At 44.1% G+C, this 27288-nt stretch overlaps 1 protein-coding gene across 1 annotated transcript in view; it reads left to right on the top strand.

Annotated features, from left to right (window-relative positions):
* Positions 1 to 27288, top strand: part of tmem38a (transmembrane protein 38A) — a 45806-nt gene that overhangs the window by 5214 nt on the left and 13304 nt on the right. The window contains exon 2 of the mRNA XM_078555590.1: positions 24944 to 25100. Within this exon, the coding sequence (XP_078411716.1) occupies positions 24944 to 25100 (157 nt within the window). The remainder of the gene's footprint in view (positions 1 to 24943; positions 25101 to 27288) is intronic.

The following is a 27288-nucleotide window of genomic DNA, read 5'->3' as shown; positions in this document are numbered from 1 at the left end:
ATTTCATTATTTGCAGGTCTGCAGCTCCCTGCAGCTGTCTGTCTTCAGGGAGCTCTCTTGCAGCGCTCACCCATGCTTGTGGTGATGTCATCGCTTGCCCTCTTTCTGCCCCCATCCCGGCAGTGCTGAGCTTTTCAGTGCGCGTTAATTGGCCAGCCAGCATGAAATCGCAGTCGGGGGCCGATTGCAGTCAGGAGTCCATTTCCCAGCCACTCCCGGGCCCGCCGATCACACGCGCCCGATCACCGAAAAATTCGGGCCATAATGTTCAACACTGTCAGATGAAAGGTTGAAATGAACTGGTGTAGCTGAGGCATTAACACTGAATTCCTATGAGAGCATGTAATTTTAGCCCCCAGCCTCCACTGATATTTACACAGCTGTTCTGTGCAAATGGAATCCACTAACGTTCAGACCCAAACTTAAATCAAAGAACAACTAGTAATGAGTCAATGCTTTCAAAGTCTCCTAACTTCGTGCTTGAAATCATTGCAATGAGCAAGCCTCTTTAATTGTATGAGCTTTACATCAGATGAAGCATGTTGGAGGAGGTGGCTGAAGGCGGGTGCACAAATGCACTTGGGGGGCGGGCAGAGTAATATTGTGAGATAGTATAAGGCTGCAGCATAGTTTGTTGATAAATTGATGAAGACATAACATTTTAATTATTGCTAAGCTAATGAAGGTTGCAACTGCAACACCATGATGCAGAGACCAGTCAGCTTGGAAATGTTTAGAGGTGAATTGTGTTTTTTAAATAGGAAAGGAATTGCTTTTATATTGCATCTCTCACACACTCTTAACAGAAACAGTAGCCAATTTTCACAGCAAGGTCCCAAAAACAGCAATGAAATAAATGTCCAGTCAATCTGATGTGATGATGTTGGTTGATGCAGGGTGGGTGTGTCAGCGGGTTGGGGGAGGGTGGGGAACAATGCGGTGGGAACTCCAAAAATCGGTTTCACGCCGGCGTAAAATGACAACGAGATCTTCTGCTTTCGCCCACCATGACGGGTCACAATTACCACCAGATGCCGGCGTGAAACCGATGGGAAGCAGATGATGGCCTAACCGGAACTGCCCCCACCCCCCAATCGTCCGCCCCGCCAGTGGGAAATCATGCCAATCCAGAACACGCCTGGACCAACGTAGCGTGGTCAGCACTTACCTTAAGAAGGCCTGGGCTGCCTCCAGAGTTTGGGATGGAGGTCTCCAGCGACCCATGCAGCAGTGGTTGGGGGAAGCATCTATCAGGTGGATCTTCCAGCATCAATGACTTTGAGGAGGCCCATCTTTCAGCTTCAGAGTGTTCCTGGAGGTCCATCTTCTTTCTTCAATCAGTTGATCAATTATGTCCGGTTGCCTTTTAAAAAGTCAGGCATGGGAAGGCTCATGGTTGGCCTTTCTGCCCCACTACCAATTAAGGCCCCTAAGTGGGCAGTTAATGCCCACTTAAAGGCCTCATCTTGCTGCTGCTGCTACTCACCCAGTGGTGGGTGGGGACTTGCCACACTGGAAGCCCAAATAGCAAACCCTGGTGGAGTTGCTTGTGGGCTTCCAAGGTTGGGGAGGCTGGGTCCCTCTTTCAAAGGCACTCAGTGCTTGATCAAGGAGCCTGGCATTGAGAAGGGCGAGGTTGGCTGAGAGCCACATCCTACTCTTTCTGGGACCACTTCTACCCCACTCCTCCACGACAAACCATCCTGCCACTGCTCACCTGTGGCCTGGATCCTTTGTCAGTCCTAGGTCTTGGGTGGGTGCATTGCCGACAGCAGCCACTGTTTCCCCGAACAATGCACAGCTGCCAGCCTCTGATTGACTGGCAGCTCTCAAGGGGCAGGATCCCAACCCCTGGGTACTTGATCCTGCCACTGCCCAGCTAAGTGCCTGATTGCCACTCAATACAGCAGGCCTTCTCCAAAAAAGGTGACATGGGACTCTCGCTGTCTCTCCAACTGGCAGGCGAGATCCCAGTCATCTCCATTAAGTACCACCCATGATCTTTGACTCAGAGGCAAGGCTAAAGTCAAGGCTAAATTTTGTATTTAAGTACTATTTAAAGGACAAGCTTATGGTACTGAGTTGCCCCTAATTCTAAAATTTATAATCAGGATCACCTGCACATTTATTGTTGCTCTCAATTGTTCCTTTAAGAGGGTGTTATACTTCAAAACTGCTGGTTACTGGGAACTTGGAAGTCAGTTTTTGTGTTGCAGTTGCATTCTTGAAAACATTATGAATGGTGTTTTGCCCACAGAGGTTACTGAGGGCTGAAGTGGAAGGTACAGTTTTATGTGGTTCTTTCTTGATGAATAGATAAGATGAGCCTTCCTCAACTGTAATTACTAATTGTGATCTAGTGGATATATAGAACAGGAAAGCAGTAAATATTGTGTTGATTGTTTTCAAAAAGAAATGGATAAATATCTAATTGAGGTAGGATATAAGGTCATAGGTACAAATATAGACCGATCTGAACAAATATTCCAGTGAATGCAATAGTATCTCCACAGGGGCAGGAAAGAATGGATTGTTTAGAAGGAAGTTGGTCATGGTTGAACAGTGGAAGTGTGGATGGATAGATATTCTAAGAGTTTTGGGGATCAAATTTTTGCAGAATCGCCACTGAAGAGATAAAATGGCTGGGTAGAATCCATGACCAGCAGATTGTATATGGCCCATGAAAAGAGCAAGTTATCCTGGATCCTCGTTTTCTGATGTTACATGAGAGAACAAGTGGGTGTCTATTGCTCACTCTCCCCTCCTTTGTCCCCTACTTCACAGTGTTTCATTAATAGTCCAGTAAGAGGTGGTATTGATCTTAAAAAGAGAACTTTATTGCATGAAACAGAACAGATAGAATTAGGCCATTCAGCATCCTCCCTGAAAACATAATCTGATATCACTGACAAGCAGCCTTCATGGCCGTAGATGGCCCATGTGGCTGCAGCCGTTCCAGACAATGTGAAAATACCAGCTTAGTACCTACCAAACTATAAGAATGTCATTGTTTTCCTACTTTCCTTTGTGTACATTCACTTGTGGACACTTGGAAACATGGCAAAGTCCAGAAAAAAACCCAGTAAAAAGCAGCTTGTTTATACTTTAAAAGGAGAAAATTGCAGGGCTGTGTTGAAACTGCAGGAGAATAGGACTAATTGGATAGCCCTTTCAAAGAGCCAACATACACACAAGGGATTGAATGGCCTTCTTCTGTGCTGTACCTTCTAGGATTTGAAGTCAAATCAGTCCTTTGCCTTTCTAGTTTGCTGATTGGGGAGTTTTTATTATCAACCACAAAGGGACGAATCGTCCCAGATTTGCACTAAGTGAGGTAGTGGGCAGGAAAAAGCACGTTTTACCTGCCGGTCACTATAGTGGCTTTTCACACCGTATCATCCAAATCCTGCCTCATTAATCATGCATTCCCGGGAAACACGCTGTTTCAATGACAGGCAGCCTCCGATTCACCCGCCACACCGTCACCTTGCCACTTTCTTACACCTACCGCCATGTTTAAAGTGCAGCCACTTGCACACCTCTCAGTGCTTCCAGCTCACACACAAACCCATCACACATCCAAAGGGTTCTCACTCACTGCCAATTCAAGGGACATCACCATTCACTCTCTCACACACACCCCTTCATTGTCCTCATCCCGTCCATGGGACCACTCACCACCCACACATGCCAGGCATACTTATCATTTGACCTGGCAGGCATCCTGCCAACGCTATCTCCATCTGTATTCATGCAGGACATGCTGCAACACAACAAGGGGGAGGGGTCACAGACTGGTGGAGGAATGCCCGACATCAAGATGCTAACAGACTTTGAAAATAGAGTCATCCAGCTGGCCAGTGAAGATCTGGACCATTCCTATGCTGACAGTGAGGTCAGCGGTGCTCAGCCAAGTGAGGATCCAACAGTGCAACATCCACCAGACAACCGTGCTGTGAGTGATGTGTCCTGTTTCACAGGCCACTGCCATGCACTAATTATCTCTCCTTGCTTTTGCAGGCATATCTGGGAAACATCTGAGGGAGTCCACGACCCAGGTCCTCAACTCAAGCCCCAAAGAAACCTTAGAAGAGGAATCTGCTGAAATCCAAATTGAAGACCCATCACAGCACTTACCGACTCCCTCCACCAGCGCAGAGACACACACTTCGGTGGGACCTAGCTTTAGAGTAGCCCCAGGGTCACAATCTGGTGAGCACATTGCACTGTCTGATCCACAGCAGGTGGTGGCTAGGATTTCCCAGATTTCTGGCAGTTGGAGGACTCCTGGAGGTCAAATCTGCTGAGTCCGAGTCAGATGAGTCGGTCAGACCTCAGTTGCTGGAGCTGCAAAGGCAAGCTCAGGAACATCAGGAAGGGATGTCTGCTGCACTCCTCAGATTGCAAGGCATGATGGAGGAGTCCATCTGCCTTCAGCCTGAGGTGACAGCATTGGCATACCAATGCACCAAGGTCGACACTGGTAGGATGGAGACCTTGATCCGCACTGCTGCGCGGGCTGAACTCCATCACTGACATCATAGTTGGCCTCCAACAGTGTCAATGTGAGAGGGGTGTGAGGCAGCTCAATCTCACTCCAGCTCCCCCTTCTCCTCAAGGAGTCAGCTAGGGACCGACTGGCACCCATAGTGAGGAGGATCAGCACGTGCACATCCCAGGCCACCCACCCAGGTGACTCCAGGAGTGTCGAACCCTTCCAAATCCCCTCTTCCTATGATCCCAAACAGCTCCAGCTCCACAGCCTGAGGACGGTGCCACTGCTGTACGGCAGGACCCCAAAAGCAGGTCTTGGTCCTCCAGAGGTTAACCATCAAGATCATCACAGACAGGGCATAGCAGTCAGCAGGCTGCCTCCACCTCTGCTGTGGAGAGTGGGGGAGCACCAAGTTGTAGCGGCAGTGTTAGGAAGGTTAAGAAGATGTAATTGCACAGCATGGGCCTGGATGTTAGTCATTTGTACATAATGTTCACTATTGTCAATAAACTCCCAAGAATATCTCCTTGCCTATGGCTCCTTGTTGTGATGAGCAGTGTTCTTGTCACTTTGACGTGAAACCTTGGTTCCTGCACGAGATAAAGGCAGGTGTCTCATCCAGGGCCTCTTCCCTGAGCAGTGTGAAAACCTCAGACCAAAGTTATGGACTGGCTTTACAGTCCTTGGACACATTACTGATGCCTGAACCTCGATGGTGTTTGTCATTGCTGCTAGAATGTCGTGGGCAGGCGTCACAGAGTTCCGTCATTCTCTCTGAGTGCACTCAGCACCTTTAAGGTGGGGCTGGCCCCCCCATCTCTTCAGCATCTGTGACCAGTGATGCTGTGGTCCTGATGGGGTCAGGTGCTGAAGGCTGACCAAGGATCAGGTGCATTTAAAGTTTCACGACTACGTCGTCATGATATGACCCTGATCACAGAGCGCAAATGAGCTGCCCTCAGCCAGATAGGAGTCAGACATTCACAGACACTATGTGAAGATCTGTGGAGTGTCCTTATTGCATAACGTCATCATCCTCCTGGAATCTAGTGACGATCAGGGCATCTGCTGCGTCTCCATGACAGGAGCCTTATCACAGAGGGAATGTGCACTGCCATCAGCCAGACTGGAGTCAAACGTTCACAGATGCGATGAGAGGATCTATGATGTCTCCTCACTGCATGTCATCATCATCCTCCACAAATCTAGAAGCAATGAGGGTCATTCGAACGCGCCTGCCTCATCTGACCAGTGCAATGGCCTCATCGCCGTCATCCTCGCCTTCGAGGTCCTCTTCACCCTCATCCCCATCGACATCCTCCTCATTGGAGGAGACATCCAGCTGCTCCAGCTCCTCTCCCTTTTGCAGTGCCTTGTTGTAAAGGGCACAGCAGGCGACAACGATATGTGACACCCTCTGTGGACTATATTGCAGGGCTCTGCCAGACCGGTCCAGGCACTGGAACCTCATTTTCAGCATCCCGATGGTTTGCTCCACCAAGGTGCGAGTTGCAGCATGAGTCTTGTACCTTCGCTCTGCTGCACTCTGAGGCCGTCACAGGGTGTCATCAGCCATGTCCTCTGCCAATAGCTCTTGTCCCCAAGGAGCCAACCCTCTGGCCTCTGTGTACCCTGGAAGATGTCAGGGATCTGAAACCTATTGAGAATATAGGAGTCATGGACATTACCTGGGAACTGTGCGCAGACCTGCAGGATGCATTTGTGGTGGTCGCACACCAGCTGAACATTCAGCGAGAGAAAGCCCTTGTGATTGAAGTAGTGGTTATGATGAAACAAGTCCCAGTTAATGCAGCTGTGACAACATTGAGAAGCAGTGTCCTGAGCGTTGCAGTGTGTTTATTGAGATCTTAAAAGCCAAATTCAGCAATTAAAATGGAGTGTGTTGCAAATGGTTTCGGAACAGGCCAGCGGGATTAAAACTGCACCTTACGTATATGTGTCTCTCTTTGCCTGCTGGCAACTTTGACAGTAGATATTGTGTTATGTAAACTATATAGTGTAGTTAGAAAAGTATAGATTTAGAAATGAAGAATGTTAGATGTGAAAATACTCTGGTTTTGGAGAAAGCCACAATATGGAAAGCCACTTATGGAGGTTCTATCCAAAGTCCAGAGGCTTCAAGCCCTTTCATATTAAAAGAAGACTCTTCAGTTTGATAATCATTGAATGGTTACACCACAGAAGGTGGCTATTCGGCCCATCATGTCTGTGCTGGTTCTCTGAAGGAACAATTCACCCCACCTTCTCTCCACAGCTCTGCACATTCTTTCTTTTCAGATAATAATCCAATTTCCTCTTAAATGCTTCAATTGAACCTGCCTTCACCACTCTCAGGAAGTGCATTCCAGATCCTAACCACTGGCTGCGTAAAAATGTTTTTCCTCATGTTGCCATTGTTTCTTTTGCCAATTACCAATGAAGAAAATTGTTTCTCTACCAATGGAATAGATTCCTGTCAAAAGCTGTTATGTGAATTCTTTTTAACCAGAATCTGGATGAATAGATGATCACGTACTCTCTGAAATACTTGGGATTCTAGTCCCTTTGGGGCCAAGAGTATACCATCTGTGGATGGCCATCAATAAGGTCTGAATAAGTGTTATATCTTGTAGTTCCTACTCTTATTTTTAAAAATGGTGGAGAAATTTCAGTTTTGCCTTTTTGAAAGCTCACCGGTTATTATTTCGCCTCCCTCAGGGGAGCCTATGATAGAGCTCATTGTGCACTGTCTGTGGAAAAAATGGGCTAAATGGGCTTCCAGCCCTTTTTTTTTGTACCATGTGATCTTTAATGAAAACAAATCAAGACAAACAATTATATACAAATAGAAAATGCTGGAAGTACTTAGGAAGTCAGACTGCATCTGTGAAGACAGAAACAAGAGTTAACAGTTCAGATTTTTCATCTTTCATCAGAACACAGCAAGGAAAATATTTCTCTGTTTGATAAATTCTGTCATGACTTTGAAATCACATGTAAGAATGACACTGATCCTTTTTTAGAAACTGTGGTGAATTCAAACCCAAACCTAAATTCAAACCAACTTCCAATGAAAAATTGCCCCTCCCTCTGCTTATCTACAATAGGAACAGCTGTAGGTATGACAGTCTAGTGGTTATGGTATAAAAACAGAAAATGCTGGAAAAACTCAGCTGGTCTGGCAGCATCTGTGGAGAGAGAAATAGAATTAACGTTTTGAGTCCAATATGACTTCTTCAAAACTGTGGTTATGGTACTAGACTAGTAACAAAGAGGTTAAAATACCTGGTCTGATACCCAGTGAAAGTGACTTTAAAATACCTGGTAATATTGAGTTAGCACTAGAAATGTAATAATAAAAGCTGATGCCTTTTCATAAATATCCAAATTTATCAGTAATGCGCCTCAGGCAGGCACCTGCCGTCCTTGCCCTACTCTGGTTTCCATCTAATACTGGTTGCACTCAATGTGATTGATTCAATGCTGAATCAACCCCCACCCTTCCATTGTGGTATACATTCATACATCAATGAACATTCAAACCAAATTTATAAATTCAGTAAAAATAAAACATTTTAAACTTTTGCCTTCTTACGAACTGAGCCGCCTTCTTTCAACTGGGCTCTATTTATCCAAAAAATACAGAGCAGGCACACTGAAAGTGTTAGACAGTTAGATTCTTTATAACAAACTTTGTATTTTGACTTGGGCCCGTTCAGAAGCTGATGGGATTAGGTTTTAACACTGATTTTACACCCATACAATTTTATTCTCCATTGAAGTCAATTGATTCTTACTGCCCATTTAGGTTAAAAATCCCCACCATTATCTCAAACTATTAAATCTTTTAAATAATATATCCATATATCTCAGTCTGCAAATTGGATACATTTGAGGACTTCAGAAGCTATTTTACATGACAAACTGCCTCACTGCATAGCATCTCAGTTTTTGGTCCTCATATAAACTAGGTGTGTGTTGCTTATGATTTGTATATTCAGTCTGACATGATGACGAGTTGGGTAAAGGTTTATAGCAGGTGATAGCCTGTTGGAGGCAGGGAGCGTTCAGGTCAAGGGAGTTGGAAGTGATCATGTCACGATATTTTGAGAATCCTAGTATCTCTTACACATGAACTGCAGCCTCATCATTCTGTACTGGACCAAACTGAGAGCAGCTGCTCTGGAAGATTAACTCCTCAGCTTTGAGTACATTGAGATCCATTAGAATTAAATCTATAATAATTTTTTTTATTACTAACAAGACTGCGATGGAGATCTAACCCTTAGAAGGAAATACCTAACAAGTTTTTCATGTGTTGGGCAGAGATTTAAAAAATAATGTTAACATTCAAATAATAATGAATATTTGTATATTAAATGGGAGTTCAGTACAGCCTTGTGAATGATATAACATCAAATAGAATCCTATAAAACAACTTTGTTTTGTGGTAGACCAATTTGGAAACACTACGTTGGACAAATGGAACTTCATTCTGTCATCTTTTCAACTCTAGCTTCTATAGCGTATAATGGGAGACCTGAACCCAAGTTGTCATGTCTATCCGTTATTTTATCATTTTTCTACGATGTAATTAATGATTCTGCAATCATTTCTTCAGTATCCGAGTTACTTGGAAGCATAACTACCAACAAGTTATTTTTGTTGGAAGCTCCTGCTTAAAGTACAGCAGCCTCTTTATTCTCCCAATGACACACTAATGACACACTAATGCACTATATCACACTACTCAATACAATATATGCCTCACCCAGCATTCTGATATACCAAACCAGTATAACGCTTCTCTATAAAGCATGTGAAATACTTTTAATCTGTCAAAAATAACTAGGCATATAAATGCCTGTCTTTCTTCCACACCAATTACGACATAACACTGATAAATGACATGCCTTGCATTAATATTCTGATGTACCATAGGCCTTTATATGATGTATCATATCCCTCACTATAATTCTAATCCTCATCCATCTTTGCATAACCCTTTGATATGCTGCACTCTGAAATCACTCATGCTCGGTACAATACTGATGTACTACATTGCTCAATATAACAGGTATAAGAAATTTGTGTGGAAGCCATAATATAAATTATCTGTGTATCTAAGTGTTCTCATGAGGGATGTGGCACTTCAGAGAATGCTGCAGTGAAGAGTGTGGCATGGCACAGTATTGCAATAAGGGGTATGGCATATTCCCCTGCACCCTCAATCAAACTCTGACGTTACACTATCACATTTACCGTATTTCTCACAAGAATTGTGATCCATAATTAACCTGTGCTTAAGGTGCTTAAGGTTGTTAACCAATCCTGTGTGACTGGGTGAATTTTTTAAAAATTCATTCATGGGATGCGGGTGACACTGGCAAGGCCAGCATTAATTGCCCTTGAGAAGGTGGTGGTGAGCTGCCTTCTTGAACTGCTGCAGTTCCTGTGGCATAGGTACACCTACAGTGCGGTTAGGGAGGGAGTTCCAGAATTTTGACCCAACGACAGTGAAAGAACGGTGATATATTTCCACATCAGGATGGTGATTGGCTTTCAGGTGTTAGAGCTCCCATGTGTCTGCTGTACTTGCCTTCTAGATGGTAGTGGTTGTGGGTTTGAAAGGTGCTGTCTAAGGCGGCTTGATGAGTTCCTGCAGTGCATCTTGTAGATGGTACACACTGCTGTCATTGTGCATCAGCTGTGGCAGGAGTGAATGTTTGCGGATAGGGTCCCAATCAAGTGGGCTGCTTTGTCTTGGTATGTGTCACGCTTCTTGAGTGTTGTTGGAGCTATACTCATCCAGGCAAGTGGAGGGTATTCCATTGCACTCCTGACTTATGCCTTGTAGATGGGGAGTCAGGAGGTGAGTTATTTGCCACAGGATTCCTAGCCTATGACCAGCCACAGTATTTATATGGCTAGTTCAGTTCAGTTTCTGGTCAATGGTAACACCCAGGATGTTGATGGTGATGCCATTGAATGTCAAGGGGCAATGGTTAGATTCTCTCTTGTTGGAGATAGTCATTGCCTGGCACTAATGTGGTGTGAATGTTAGTTTCCTCTTGTCAGCCCAAGCCTGGAAATTGTCCAGGTCTTGCTGAATTTGCACATCAACTGTTTCAGTATCTGAGGAGTTGTGAATGGTGCAATCATCAGTGAACATCCCCACTTCTGGCCTTATGATGGAAGGAAGCAGCTGAAGATGGTTGGGCGTAGGATGCTGCACTGAGGAACTCCTGCAATGCTGTCCTGAAACTGAGATGATTGACCTCCGGCAACCACAACCACCTTCCTTTGTGCTAGATATGATTCCAACTAGCGGAGAGTTTCCCGGTCAAATGCTGCCTTGATGTCAAGGGCAGTCACTCTCACCTCAGCTCTTTTGTTCATGTTGAACCAAGGGTGTAATGAGGTCAGGAGCTGAGTGACCCTGACGGAACCCAAAATGAGCGTCAGTGAACAGGTTATTGTTAAGCAAGTGCCACTTGATAGAACTATTGATGACCCCTTCCATCACTTTACTGATGATTGAGAGTAGACTGATGGGGCGGTAATTGGCCGTGTTGTATCTGACCAGCTTTTTGTGTACAGGGAATACCTGGTCAATTTTCCACATTGCCGGGTAGATGCCAGTGTTGTAGCTATACTGAACAGTTTGGCTAGGGGCGCGGCAAGTTCTGGAGCAAAAGTCTTCAGTATTATTGCTGAAATATTGTAAGGGCCCATAGCCTTTGCAGTATCCCGTGCCTTCAGCCGTTTCCTTATATCACATGGAGTGAATCGAATTGGCTGAAGACTGGCACCTGTGAAGGGAAGATTGAAGAAATATATTTTGAGGAGGCTTTTAAGGAGGAACAAAGCAAGCATAATGAGCATTCCAGATGTTGGGGCCAAAATAGGTCTGGAGCTAAACATGGGGAATGTAAAATCAGCCAGTTGGAAGAGTGAAGTGTGACTTGTAGATGAGGACAAAGATTTTGAAATCAGTATATTAGGGGACAGAGAGTCAATGAGTGTTGGTGAGGGAAGGGACAATAGGTGAGCAGAATGGGAATTTAGTGTTGGTTAAGGTGCAGATGATAGCTTATGGGTATGTTGCAATTTGTGAAGGCCAGAATTCGAGAGGTTTGTAAGAGCAAGTGCTGCAATAATTGACACTTCAGATAACAAATGTGTAAAAATAGGCAACGTTGCTGAGGCAGAAACAGACAATGTTGGTAGTGTCTAAGATATACAGTCTAACAGTTGAGGATAAAACAGGACACTGAGGCTTTGGAATGTTTGGTTAAAACTGAAGAAATTGCCAAAGCGAGAGGGAAGGAATTGAAGACTAAGATGTATGAGCCAAACAGGAAGGTTTCAGTTTTCTGGCTGTCGAGTTGAAGCAATTTCCTCTTTTGCAGGCCTTAAATTCATATCACCAATTAGACAGCAGAATAGTGGTTGAGGAGTCAGGGCTGGTCAGCATATATGTGAAAATTGACTCCATGAGGTTGCCAAGGAGCATCATGTAAATGAGGAAAAGAAAGGACCAAAGGTAGAGGCCTCAGGGGCCCCTGAATATCTGTGGGAACAGGAGAAGAAGCCACTCTGAGAAATGTGTTGGAACAGGTAGGGGAAGTAACAAACTAGGGCAGTGACACAGAGAAAGGTCACAGATGTGTAGCAGGATAAAGTGTCAAACACAATGGAGAGGCCAAGGGGGATGAGAGTGGGATGTTGCACTCTGGTTGCAGTTACAGAAAATACTATTCATGACTTTAACTAGGGCACTATCAGAAACAGATTGAAGGTTATGAATAATGGTAATCACTAGGCTGAGGGAGGACACAGTCTGAAGTGAGGTGACTGATAGTCAGCAGTCATTAAGCTGAGGGAGGGTAGCTATGTGATAATTGTTGGGCTGAGTGGGGAACAAGTGCACAGGAGATAAAGCTCATGTAAATCAGCCTGGTGAAGACCTGAGTCAGATGCAAATGATGGTTGGGGAAAGGAAGGAATGGAGTAAAGCTGGATATGGGATTGCTGGGAAGAGTTCAGGGCAGGGTGTTAAGAAGGGAGCAGTGAATCGTTTCAATCTTCAAGATGAGAAAATAGATGGGCTCCTTTGAATGGTGTTGGAGGTGTCGATGGGGAAGTGGAAATGATTCCAAATAAGCAGTGATATAATTAGGCTTTCACCTTTGACTACATTAAATTGCATTCAGAGCATCACAAGTTTTGTATCACTTGCAATCCCCTTCAGATATGCAAAAGCCTGCAGTATACAGAAATAACATATTTGCATTGACTATATTACTATCCAAATGAACCCGATTATGAAGTGAAATTTAAAGCTGCTTTCACTTACAGCTTTGTCTCAGATTTTACATGAGTTATTGATGCTTTATAATTTTTATTTAATTCTGATCATTCAACCATGTGCGATTACCTCTAACCTCAAAAGTCAAATCAATAATTTTCTTATAAGTTATCAAATCGCTTCTTTACAAGTTTCCCAGCCAAAGTGTCACATGCTGTTCCTGGACTAAGACGTGGCAGGTATCCTACTCCTAGAATCCCACCAATGCTAACATAAAGGATTTGTTTCTGCTCAGAACTTCTTGCTCTCTAGGAGATCTGGTGAGACTTGCCACATGTAGAATGATAGGCTTAAAATCATAACCTTTCTGAAGGAAGAGAGAAAGAAAGACTTGCATTCATACAGCACCTTTTCCATCTCTCCCAAAGTGGTTTACAATCAATGAAGTACTTTGGAAGTGTGGTCACTGTTGTAATGTCAGAACCTATGATGGAGATCGAAGCTCTGACCACAATCTCCCTGGTTATAGGAGTGGCAGAGGACAGGAGGTTTGCAAATGTTATACTCCTGGTCAAAAAGGGGAGAGGGAAAAACCTGGTAACCACAGAGCAAGCAGTCTAATGTCACTGGTGGGCAAACTACTAGAGACCATTGTTAAGGATACAGTTAATTCTCACTGGGAGTAGCATAGATTAATAAGGGACAGCCTACATGGATTTGTTAATGGTAAATCATGTTTGACTAACCTGAATGTGTTCTATGATAGAGTAACCAAAAATATTTTAAGATTTGATCAAGGGTCGCAAGATTTGATCAAGGGTCGCAGATTACCCAAAAGGGTCGAGGAGTCATAAGCACTTTGTTGAGGAGTGACACTTTTACCGGTGTCCGATTTGCCCGCCACGCTGTTACCAGCGAGATGGCGTGTTTCCTGTGTCTACATAATTAATGATGTGGGAATGGGACAATAAGGCGCCAAAAGCCGCCATTGCAACCAACAGGTAAAACATCCTTTTTCCTCACCTGTTACTGCATTTAGTGCAAATCTGGGACAATTCTGCCCAACATTTTAAATCATCAAGGCATTGGTACATATACCATAGAGAAATCAACTTTAACATAATCAGGATAGAATTAAACACACTGGCAGCTGTCAAAAGGAGTAAAATTAAAGGAGAATATGGAATCAGGATTAAGAAAATTGAGGGCTAGTGACTGCAGCTGTGTGCACACTTCTCAATGCTTGCAGCCCAGGAGGGCACTGGTGAAGACCTGGCTCCAAAAGCCAAGAAGAGTGCAATCCCCTGATTTAGTGAATAATCCCTGGGATGCCTTCTGGACACCATGGAGCCTGCCGCGATGTCCTCTACCCCAGCTCTGGCCGTAGGAGGCCCATCAGTCTCACCATTCTGGCTTGGGAGGCAGTGGCAGAGGTGGTCAGAGCCAATGCTGCACACAAGAGGTCGGTCATCCAGTGCAGAAAACGGATGGCTGACCTCTTATGTGCAGCATAAGGCAACCATCTCATCACTCTAAACCCACACACTCACAAGGCCGTCACAGATTCACTGGCATCTTACTTATAGCCAGCTCAAGGGACATCATCATTCACTCTCTCACACAAACCCTCACATCATCATCTGGCCTCATCTCCTCTGGAGACTGCCTCCTCAGCCCTCACCACCTTGAGGCCACTTGTGCAGAACAACACGTGCCCCCGCACACACCCTGGGATACACCCCTTTCTGAGTACAGCCCTCAGCCTGCAGCCTCTTCCCTTGCCTGAAGCTACTTCTCCCCCTTCCCCAAGCAGGCCCTAGCCCTGCAGCTGTTGAAAAGCCACCCCCGCCTTAAAGCTGGTCCGGTAGGTAGACACCTGCCCGTGAACCCACCCTAAAAGTGATAGGGCGCTGGCTGTGAAACCTGGCGCTAATGACTGTGAGTGCTGCCTGAAGAAAGATGGGCAAACAAATCTCTAAGTCCCAAGTGAAGTGCAGCTCGCCAGATGCATGTTGCTTATGGACAGTTGTGAAACACGTAGGCATGGCCCGGATGATTCAGCATGGGGTGATTATTCCAGTGAGCAGGGCTTATAAATAGATGCAAATGCATTAAAATAATGTTCCCGAAATTGGATTGCAGGAAAGGCAACCCGCCATTGACAGGTGGAGCAGATGATCGCAAACTGGTTTCACAACAACGTAAAACTGAATTTTGGCCTTCTCGCCATATTGTCCATGATGCCTGTCACCAACGGGGATGGAAAATTCCAGCCAATGTCTCACCCTACTGGCCACATTAACTATTTTATGTTATGTTGTTGTCAAGTGGACAAGCATGTCTGACGCCTATTCTTCAGTGCAGATTCACCATGCATTACCGCATGTTATTTGTTTTACATCTAACAAATCACATTTGTACACAGAGTGCTATCTCAATATTATGCCACATGTGCCATTTGATACAAAAGATTGGAGGGGTATCTGACCTGAGATCTTTTCTTATCTCCCTTGCATGGTCCCGATATCTTGGGTAATGGCCAGGATATCAAATGCAGTTTTCTTAAAATGTTCATTGGCAATGATTCACATATCTTCAAGAGAAAGCTATCAAAATTACTTTTCTAATCAACACTTTCCAGACTTTCACTAGAATTGTACTTGGTTACCAGGTTAATAAGTTCCAATTATCCCAATTCTCATTTGGTGCTGTGTTCTTCCTGTCCCTACCTTCAATCCTCAGTTGGGCATCACATTAGTTACCATTCTATCTCATTCATGAACCCTAGAGGAACTTTACTGTCCAATGCAAATATTCTTATAAGGTTTTAAAATATAAGTTAAACATTTCCATGTGGTCCCAGTTACTAACAAATTTTGTTTTTTTTATTTTGGATGACGTTTTCTGTCCTAAAAATAACAATTATGTTGAACCTGACATTTTAATCATTTGAAAATTATCCCAAATTCAATAGCAGCATTGTTGGGCTTTTGTCAATGTTCAATTTTATTTCTCCTGAAAAGAAACTTTATTACTTGAAAATTTATTATTATTGGCTATCCCACACTAGTGAAGATGATTGTCTTCCATGAGTTGGAAGATGGCTGATGAGGCCAATTTGGGATCTGCAGCCTTTATAGAATATAGGGCATTTGTTGTCATGTGGGATGTCTGGTTGTGTGTTATCAGTTCGAGGCATGGTGTGTTTTTTTTCGCTGCTTTGCTTTTCTTCTTCATTTTGTTGTTTCATCTCAAAATGCTGGGATCCTTCCCACAGGCTCTACCACCATCTGGTTTGGTCCAAAGCCATGATCTCCCAGGAGTTAATGTCAATGCTGTATTTCTTCATGTTGGCTTTCAGCACATCCTTGAAGCACTTTCCTTTGGTGTGTCGAACTGAGCTGGGAGATGAAGACCTGCTTTTGGAGCCTGGTACCTGACATTCGAATTATATGACCAACCCAACTGAGCTGATGGCGAATGATCATAGCCTCGATGCTTGTGGTGCCTGCTTGTGAGAGGACACTGATGTTGGTGCATCTGTCCTCCTATTTTTCCGCAGGCAGTGGTGGAAGGACAGATGCATCAACATCAGTGTCCTCTCACATTCAGGCACTGCAAGCATCGAGGCCATGATACATAAGAACCCCACCTAGTTCCACCAATTCCTTTTAAGTGAAAATTTGATTATTCCCTTAAACTTCAGGTAAATTTTCCTTCCCTGAGTGCTTGAAATAGCAACACATAGCAATTTATTTTTAGTGATTCAAATCTCAGAAACAAAGAATCCCAGGCTCAGTGGTTTCACATTAGAGGAAAAAGTGCTTGCAGTTATTTTGGAGGTGGCTTCCATATCTCCCTTCTCAAGCATTTTGTCTAGGAAAAAAAATACCTGAATGGATTGAGGCCAAGTCTGTGTGACACAAAACCATTAGTCTATAATTATCATTATGTTGTGGCATTTGGAGCAGGATTTTCATCCTGAGGGTGGCAAATGGACATTGTGACTGTTTCTGGATCCCAATCCTGTCCCCATGGGGAAGCACTTAGAGCCCTTGATTTTCATGGGGGTGGTCTGTTAATTGGCTGCAGGGCAGGAATGGAGGCAGGACTGAAAGAGAATAGTCTTTATTTGAATAGATCATGGCAACCACTACTAATTGCTATTTCACAGATTTATTTGTTGAAATAAACATGGAGCAGGAGAGGCAGAGGTATAGAACCCAAGTCATGGCTACCGCTCATTTTGCAGATGCTGACCTGGAATCCTCCTTGAGGCATTGATGGAGAGGAGGGAGGTCCTCTTCCTTCAGGTTGGCAAGAGAAGGCCACTTTCCCAGACAAAGCAGACCTGGATTGAGGTCAACCGGAACGTGAGCATACAGAGTGTGATGTGCAGAAACTAGGTCCAGTGCCAAAAAAAGGTTCAATGACCTGATTCGCTCAGGCAAGCTAAGTTCAATGCTCAACTCTCAGGACTGGTCCCTGGTTATTCACCCTGCAGCAGACACACCAACTGAGGAGCCTGAGGGTGCATGCTGCTTCTGAACACGGGAGGATTTTGTGCTCAGGGCACTTGTGACCACTCAGCAAGGCTCAGAGCCATGGTGCTGCGTCTTATGTATATGAGCTGTTGGCATTGGCCTTAGAGGCCAGCAGTGCCTCCTCTCTCTTTTTTGCCCTTGCAGGAGAAATGGGCTCAAAATGACCCAAGAGCCCAGACCAGAGGAGGGGTTCCCTACCTGCATGCTATCACCTCAGTGGAAGAGGAAACCATGGAAATCATCTGGATCGCTGATGAAGAGCAAGTCAGGAAAAATGAGATGGGCACTACTGGAGGAGAGGGTGAATAGAAACTGGAATGTTTACATTGAGGGGGTGCATTGAACCCTAGCCCGTCCAACAACATGTCGAAGGCATTGGGAAATCTCAGCACTGCAAAGGTTTCTGCTCTCAAAGGCTAGTTCTCATGATCTCTTGTGTCTCCCACAGGTTCAGAAATTGAAGTGCTAAGACTGATTCTGCACCACCATCTGGCCAAGCGATGCCAGAGCAGAGCTCAGACCAAGCACTGTTGAACCATACAAGCTCCCCTTCCACCAGCGCAGATACACTTTGATGGGTCCTTGCACATGATTAGATAGGGTGGCACTGGGTGATGAGCACCCAATGTAGCATCATCCGGTCAGTGAAACTGATGGCTCAGAAATGGTTTGAGGGGTTGAGAGTGTGCCCAATCTGGTGGCCCCTTCCAGTCATCCAGACCGCCAGCCAAGGGCTGAGGCTATCACCAAGGAAGATGAGGGAGCCACCCCTCACAGGGCACCAACATCATCAGCTGCTTTTTTGCTCTTTCTGACTGAGGGAGCATCTGTGTAGCAGGGCTCAGAGACAGATGCTCCACCTGCAAAGGCACTGGTGTAGCAGCCTCTGGAGGCGCCCCCATTGGGACCTCCACAGTGGGGAGGTCTGCCATGTGGCATCTCAGCCACAAGCAGAGACAAGTGAGCAGGCTGCCTCTACCTCCTCTGAGGCCACAAGGCTTACTAAGAACAGAGGCCTCCGTATTGGGCAGGGAACTGAGTGAGTCACTGGGGTGTCTATTACTTCTATTCTTGGCTTTTGAGCACCATACAAATATTGGCACTTGGAACCAGACATATCAGCTTCCTTTTATTAATGGTGGGACAAGAAAATAGGGATGAAGTGGTGAAGGAGAGTAGGGGTCCACGAAAGTGACTGATGGCTCTAGACAAATGTGCATATTTTATTGGCAGTAGGAGTTGAGCTATTCCAGGCTGCATCTTCGACAGAGGTGTTCTCAACAGGCAGCTCAAAGTGAGTTTTATACTATGCCATTCCTCCTGAGTTAGAGGCATTCAGCTGAAACGAGCATGAATCAGATGTTCCCTGACATCAATAGCATTCTGACGAGACCCGCAAGCCTTGCACTGGGCCCATCCACCTCTCTGTGCAGCCAGGGCACCTCTGTGTTCTGCTTCTTCCTCCTCCACCTCCTATTCTGATGAGCTATGTCCCTCCAGAGCCCCTCCCTCTTCAAGGTCCACACCTCTCTGGAGGGCCATGCTATGGAGAGCGTAGCAGACAATCACAATGAGTGAGACCCTTGCAGCAGTATACTGCAGGGCACTACCCGACTGGTCCAAGCATCTTCAGAAGACCAATGGCTTGCTCAATGGTAGTCCTAGTGAGCAATTGTCTTCAGTTGTAATGCTTCTCTGTCTTTTGTAGAGGGATATCCCTTGTCCCATAGAATTCATTCATGGGATTTAAGGAGTAGAGTGAAGAGCTGTGGCGGCCTGAATTGGCAGAGGATGAAGGAGATATGAAGCTCGAGGAAAGTGAACAAATGCAGGAAGCTCTTGTGGTTGCAGACTGGCTGAGCACTGAAAGAGTGGAAGCCCTTCTTGTTGACATATCTCACTGATTGCTCAGCTGGTGCAATCAATGATGCCCTCCATCTGGGGGAATCCAACGATGGGGATAAAACTCATTGCCCTCTGTGCCTGCGAGGCTTTGTCTGTCTGAAATTAAATGTATTGTCCAGCTCTCGCAAATGGGGTATCAGTTTTGTGAGATGCCATCAAAGTCTGCAGCTGACCCTTGGAAGGAGGCAGAGCGAAGAAATTCAAGGCCAAAGTGACTTTTATGGCTACTGGCAGGGAGCGGAAAGCAATGCTGTGAGGTGTGATGTCTTCTGTGCTCTCTGTGAACGTCCGTCTGGAGAGCTACAGTCTCCCCTGACACTGGTTCTTGGTCATTGTAAGGTAGCTCTGTCTTCAGCAGCAGATCCTATGCTGAGGATATGGCCTCTGTTGTCTTCCTGCCCCTCATCCCACTCCCATGCCCTCTGATGCATGGGGCTCACCCCTTCCTGTGAAGGGTTTTGCTCCTCATCATCACTGGGCCCAAAATCCGAGGGTCACACTCCCATAGCCAGCTGCTACCTTTCTTGTATTCAGGTGGCCTCCCAATTGCGTTTGTAAGCCTTGGCCCCTCTTCTTAAGCTCCCTTGATTCCAGTAAGTTGACAAACCCCTGCACAGCCCAAGTGCTTACTGACCACTCTCCCCACAACCTGTGCAGACCTGTGCACCAATGGCCGAGTGCCCCTCTGCCATTCTCTCTTTCATCTAATTCACCTATCTAATTCCCTGGTTCAGCCATGACATGCTCCCGGCTGTGTCTGCCTCCATGCACCTGATCTTCCCCAAACCCAGTGTGCAACCCATGCACCCCCATCAAAATTTGAACATGGCCCTCAACTAACTCTTAATGAGCTCTTCAGCTACTTTAATTACTGTTATTTATGGATCGGGCAGGTTCCCAGGACTGGTGAAACTTGCCTATGCTGGGAACAGCGGTGGGAAGCCATATTGGCTGGCGCCAGTTATTTCATCCCCTCATCCCTTCATCCGCCTCTGTTCCCCGCCCCTAGTGGGACCTAGAAATCCTGCCCTTGATGTCTGCAGATGAGTTCTTAAATTCCTAAAACTGCTGGATCTTTTGCTGTGCCATGTGGACAGAAAACAATCATCACCTGTAAGAATAAACAAAGAATGTTAAGAGCCCAAGGGGTTAATTTGTCTAATTATAATTTCCTTCTGTCAACTTAGAAACGTAAAAATTAATAAAACCCAGTATATAAATTTACCTTCACTAAAACAAAAGCTGTTGCGTGGTGAGCTAAAAAAAAATCAGCTGTCTGCGGAAATAGTTAATGTCGGTGTGCTTATTTGCAAGACGATGGAGTGAAACATTTTGAGTTGCATGCAATTGCACCACGATACATAAATTAAAAAATATCCAATTGAAAAAGAACAAACTATTTTAATAATTTTTCCCCAAATCTTGGTACCCTTCTTTTGTAAACCACCACAAATATTTGGAAACAGTCACTGAGACCACACATCTTCAATTTAAACTGGACAAAGCAATGGCAGCTTTTTTTAAAACTCTCATCCAGTTAAAGCAAAGTGTTTTGAAAAGTTTAAATTGAATTCTACCAAGCATCCCACTAAAGGTCACTTTAAAGTGAAGCTCATCATTCATAAAAACAAATTCTTTGGTGCCTTTCATTGTTATACAAGTAAATTTTTATTAATAAATCCACAACTGCATCTTTAAATTAAAATGTTACCTTTATTCCAATTCTGGGTGCAAAATCTTAAATTAAAATGAACACAGTCAACAATCACATTCACACTTTCTGGCAATTTAGAAATACGGATTTCTGTAATGGGTTATGAACTCAAAAGTGCCAAACTTTTTGTGATACTTCTAAATCTTGGGCAAAAAGAAAATTTAGAGTTTCAACTGGTTCAAACCAAAAATATGACTCCAGTTCCCCACCAAAATACATACATGTATATGCATGCTTGGAGTCGGCAAGTAATGAACTTAAAATAAAACCTGCCTATATACTGCTAACATTAAAGACAAGACTACAAAGAGTTAAATGACTTCTAGCTCTTTCCCAGAAGGTGGGTGGTGCTAGAATCAAAGCAAAAAAAAATCACTCAATTTTTAAAGAGACTTCAGACAAAAGAAACATGGTAACTTCTTACTTTCAGTAATTTTCATGTTTCATTTTTCTTGATGCAGAGCCTGGCTGTCAGCTTCAATGATGATTTCAACTTTAAGTTTATTTTCTTTCTTCTTTTGAACTGTGGTCGCAGCAGCTCATTTTGGTTCCATACATAACTTACTTTGTTTTAACAGTGAGACAAAGTGTGCCCCAAAGAGCAACTTATCTCTGCTTTTTCTTAGCTTAAGGTTGCATTTCTGCATGTCCTCAGAGAGTCTGTAATCCTCAGAGAGAATGTAATTGTAATCCCCATTGCACTCCTCTAAAACTCTTAGGATGTTCATCACCTCAAGTGTGTCTGTTTTCTCTGTTAGGATATCTATGAACTGTTCCCTGTGAAATGCTATTGTCATTGTAATTCTGGTTTCATTTATTTAAAATGCCCTCTCTTTCGTACGCAGTCTTAGTGGTGATCACACAGGGTTGATTGAGTTTACAGTTCTCACAAACCAAGGCGAGAATGTCTCCTACTTCTGTGACCCCGTTTTTGATATGATTGTGAGACTTAATCAAGAGTCACAGCTTACGCAAAAGAGTCGAGGAGACATAGGCAGTTTATTGAGGAACAACACTTTAAATACAACACGTAATGAAGATAGACATAGACATAGACTCATAACAGATGAGAAGGTTTGCCGGCCCCAAATCAGACAGATGGATGATGAAGCAGAACAGTTTGACATTTGCAGCCTACGGTAATGATTTCTTCTTCGGTCGTCTCTCAAATTGGCTGAGGTGTTAAACCGAAGTTAGCATGGATCCACTTCGAGGAGTTCTCCTTCATCTGCCCCGCTTTTCTTCTTGACTGCCCATTTATAACCCTTATTTCAGGGTCCAGTGGATACCTCATGTCAATCATTCAATTACATTTATTCATTGAGTTGTCCAATTACTGGGGAATAGATATTCAAGTGGACCTCTCCAAACCCAGGCTCTGGCCCCATAAGATCAACCTTTTACTTATCTCTTGTATGGACATTTTACCTTACCATTTGTTAAGATATGTGGATCTTGAGGCTTCTCTCTCATCAGGTCCAACTATGCCTACACAAGGGTCTGTTTCTGGGTTGGTGTCCTTGGCCACATAACAGGCCCTTGTGAAAAACATCATTTGACATGATTAAGACTATTCTGTTTAGCTCAGGCAGACTGCTGAAGATTTTTCCTGAACGAACTTCTGATTCTATATACCACTATTCCTTACAATTCTATAGCACTACTATTTCTTACATAGTTGATGAGGTGGTGCAGTAGATGTATATGTAGAGTTTGAAAAGGCATTTGATAAAGTATCTCATGACAGACTTATTCGGAAAGTAGAAGCACATGGTATTAAAGCACTTGGCATTAAATGGACAGCTGTAACTTGGGTATATAATTTACTATGGGATAAGAGACAGAGTATTGTGATGAACAGATGTTTTGTTGACTGGAGAGAAATGTGCAGTGGGATCTTCCAGTGGTCCATTAAGACCATTGCTTTTTTTGTCATTATATAAATGACCTGGTCTTGGGTTTGACAGTATCATTTCAAAGTCTGCAGACGATACAAAACTTGGCAATGCAGTAAATATAAGCATGATAGAAGCAGACTTCAGGAGGACAGACTAATGAAACAGACGGAAACATTGCTGAAGCAATTTAATACAAATAAACAATTATTTGAAACAACATACTTTGGGAAAAACAACATGGAGAGGCAGTTAAGTCTAAATGCTACTATAATGAGGAATACGCATATTCCCAAATCTTTGAAGGTGGAACAATGTGTTGATAAGGCAGTCAAGAAACATATGGGACGACTAGCTTTGTAAATAGGGCTTTGAATATAAAAACCTTTACAAATCTCTGGTGGAGTACTGTGTACAATTTTGGGTATCACACTTTAGAAATGCTGCCAAGATCCAAGGTACAGAGAACTGTAACCAGGGATGTGGGAATTCAGTTATATGATGAGATTAGAGAAGCTGGGATTATTCTCCTTCGAGCAGAGAAACCTAATACAGAATCACAGAATTGTGACGGTGCAGAAGGCCCATCGTGTTTGCACTGGCTCTCCAAATGAGCATCATTGACTTAGTGCCATTCTGCTGCTTTTTCCCCGTACTCTTGCACATTGATTTTATTTAAATAATCATCTATTGCCCTCTTGAATACCTCAATTGAACCTGCCTCCACTGCACTTTTAGGCAGTGCATTCCAGACCCGAACCACTTGCTGTGCGAAAAAGCTTTTTCTCACATCACATTTGCCTCTATTGCAAATCACTTTAAATCTGTGCCCCCTTGTTCTCAATCCTTTGACGAGCTGGAACAGTTTCTCCCTATCTATTCTATCCAGCGCCCTCATGATTTTGAACACCTCTACCAAATCTCCTCTTAGCCTTGTCCTCTCCAGGGAGAACAGTCCCAACCTCTCCAACCTACAGTATTAAAAATTATCAGAGGTTTTAATATTGAAAATCAGGAGAAACTAGGCAGTTTGACATGTAGTTGAAGAGGACTAATTTGAAGGATTATGGGAAAAAGTTGGGGTGTTGGACTACATTCAGTTTCAAAGAGCTGGCAAAGGCATGAGGCCAAATGGCCTCCTTCTGCGTGGTAAGGTGCTATGGTCCCAGCACTCAAACCAACTCATGAGAACCAGATTGTTAGCATGTGGACTGAAGCGATTCGGGAAGATGTGGGACTGATAGGGACATATGGCCAACTTGTGGCTCCGAAACTGAACAATAATGCTTGGAACTAACTTGACTGTGAAATGAGTTAGGGGAGGGGGATAAATGTGACTGTGTCGGCACAGTGTTTTGGAGCCAAAGGGCTTGCGCCCACCTCCACAAAGAAGTGAAATATAGCATCACATTGGTGGTCCTCTTCTAAACTCCCAATCTCAGCTATGATTTTAGGCCCTGAATGGAGGGAATGGGGAATAGACGGTCATACTTAGTAGTCATTACCAGTGGCTCAGTGGTTGCACTCTTGTCTCTGAATCAAAGGCTGATAGTTCATGTCCCACCCCAGAGGCTTGTGCACAAAATCTAGGCTGACAATCAAGGAAATTGAATGAGATGTTTAGCCGTGGCCCTCTCAGGTCGACATAAAAGAGCCTAGGCCACTATTTTGAAGAGGAGCAGGGAATTCTCTCTGATGTCTATATCTATCCCTCAACCAATTTCATCATAAAAAAGATTATCTGGTCATTATCACATTGCTGTTTGTGGCTGCTTGCTGTACACAAATTGGCTGTATGACAACAGTGGCTGCATTTCAAAAGTATTTAATTGGCTGTGGAGCACTTTGGGATGTCCTGAGATTATGAAAGATACTATATAAATGCAAGTCTTTTTTAACTCTTGTGCCAGCAATTTCAGGATGGCATCGCAAGAAGAAGGGAACAGATTTTCAGTCCCTTTTGGCTGCAAAAGGTAGATAGTGTGGTGGAGACCAAGGGGAAGGCACCTCATCTTCAATGACAGTTATAAAAGGATAACAACTAGTAGAAATGGCTAATTGCTTTGTTTATTTTTCCAGGATCAGTGGATGTATCCCGTCGTAATCCAATTGCCTCATGGATGTGTGCAATGCTTTATTGCTTTGCCAGTTATATAATGGCTGATGTACTGCTTGGAGAATCCCCCCTCCATTATTTTAACAACACTTCTCACATCTTGCTGGCAACTGCAGTTTGGTGAGTGGACATAGATTTTGTCGTTCAGAGAATTTACATTGTTAAATTCACTTTTTGTTATGGATGTGACAAGCTCCGAGGTAGTGGTCAGATGAGACCATGAAGATACAAGGGTATATTTATAGCATAATTCACCATAAAACTAATCATACGATTTTTCACTTATACAAGACCTTGTTTGGACTCCAGTTAAAATACTGTGCCCTACTAGGTGATATTGAGGGTGGGTATAGAGGAGACCCACATGATTAATTTCCAATTTAAATCATCATAGTTACCCAGATCAGTTCAAAGAGTTGGGTATCTACAGAAACATAAATTTAGGGATAATCTGATCAAGGTTAATGGGCAGAGGAATAGTGAACTTGTAAAACAAGTTTGTTGGTTTGTGTGATGAATGTTGATTGTTAAATTTCTTCAAGTGAGAGCTGTTTCTAGTTCGGATGGAGGTCACCTGGTACAAGTGTAGGTACTGTGTAACATCAGTCAGGGCCAGAATGGTTTCCTGGGCTAGTTGGAAAAGATTCTTTTCTACTCCGTAATTGACATGGGTTTTTATGTGGCTTGACATGAGGTGGGGAGTGTATGTGTAAGGCACCACAACTGTATAGAAGAGGCTGCATCATTGTCTGTCATTTTGTATGTTAAGATGAATTCCAATCACATTTTGGAATCTTTTGATTATCTTTTCACAGAAAGATGGATATGCAATAATAGGTCATTAAGATGCCAATGAGTTAACAATTTGTTGCTTGTCTTGACAAATGATAAACAGCTCACAACCATTGTATTGTAGAGTTGCTGTCCTGGGCACTCACCAAGTAAACGACAACAACAACTTATATTTATATAGTGCCTTTAATGAAATGAAACCATCACAAGGTGCTTCACAGGAGTATTATAGAACCAAATAAGACACTGCGCCACTTAAGGAGATACTAGGTCAGATGACCAATAGCTTTAAGGAGTGTCTTAAAGGATGAAAGCGAGGTTGAGAACTGGAGACATGTAGGAGGGTATTCCAGAGCTTGGGGCCTAGGCAACATTTAAAAAAATTAATTTATGGGATGTGGGCATCGCTGGCTAGGCCAGCATTTATTGCCCATCTCTAACTGCCCTTGAGAAGGTGATGGTGAGCTGCCTTCTTGAAACGCTGCTGTCCATGGGGTGTAGTTACACCCACAGTGCTGTTAGGGAGGGAGTTCTAGGATTTTGACCCAGCGACAATGGAGGAACGGAGATATATTTCCAAGTCAGGATGGTGAATGGCTTGTCGGGGAACTTCCAGGTGGTAGTGTTCTCATCTATCTGCTGCTCTTGTCCTTCTAGATGGTAGTGGTCGTGGGTTTGGAAGGTGCTGTCTAAGGAAGCTTGGTGAGTTTCTGCAGTACATCTTGTAGATGGTGCACACTGCTGCCACTGTGTGTCGGTAGTGGAGGGAGTGAATGTTTGTGGATGTGGTGCCAATCAAGCGGCCTGCTTTGTCCTGGATAGTGTCAAGCTTCGAGTGTTGTTGGAGCTGCACTTATCCAGGCAAGTGGAGAGTATTCCATCACACTCCTGACTTGTGCCTTGTAGATGGTGAACAGGCTTTGGGGAGTCAGGAGGTGAGTTACTCGCAATAGGGTTCCTAGCCTCTGACCTGCTCTTGTAGCCACAGTATTTATGATGGAAGGAAGGTCATTGATGAAGCAGCTGAAGATGGTTGGGCCTAGGACACTACCCTGAGGAACTCCTGCAGTGATGTTCTGGAACTGAGATGATTGATCTCCAACAGTCACAATCATCTTCCTTTGTGCTAGGTATGATTCCAACCGGTGGAGAGTTTTCTCCCTGATTCCCATTTACTCCAGTTTTGCTGGGGCTCCTTGATGCCACACTCGGTCAAATGCGGCCTTGATGTCAAGGGCAATCACTCTCACCTTACCTGTGGAGTTCAGCTCTTTGGTCCATGTTTAGGCACCTATTTCCATTATTTTTAAATCTAAAACTAAAACCTTGTTAGTCTTTTCCACCCCAGCCCCACTAGAGCTGTACTTTGAGTGTCCTGTCTTCCATTCTTAATTAGCACTTTTCTTAGACAAATATCACCACCTTCAACACCTCTTTGATCCTTTTGTCTGTGACATCTTTTGATTATCTGCTCCTATCACTGCTTGCTTATCTCCACAATCACCACACCCTCAAC

Source organism: Cetorhinus maximus, chromosome 13 (genome assembly GCF_964194155.1).
Source record: "Cetorhinus maximus chromosome 13, sCetMax3.hap1.1, whole genome shotgun sequence".
NCBI lineage: Eukaryota > Metazoa > Chordata > Chondrichthyes > Lamniformes > Cetorhinidae > Cetorhinus > Cetorhinus maximus.
The sequence above is the reverse complement of the archived record's forward strand: the minus strand, read 5'-3'. Positions and strand labels throughout refer to the sequence as shown.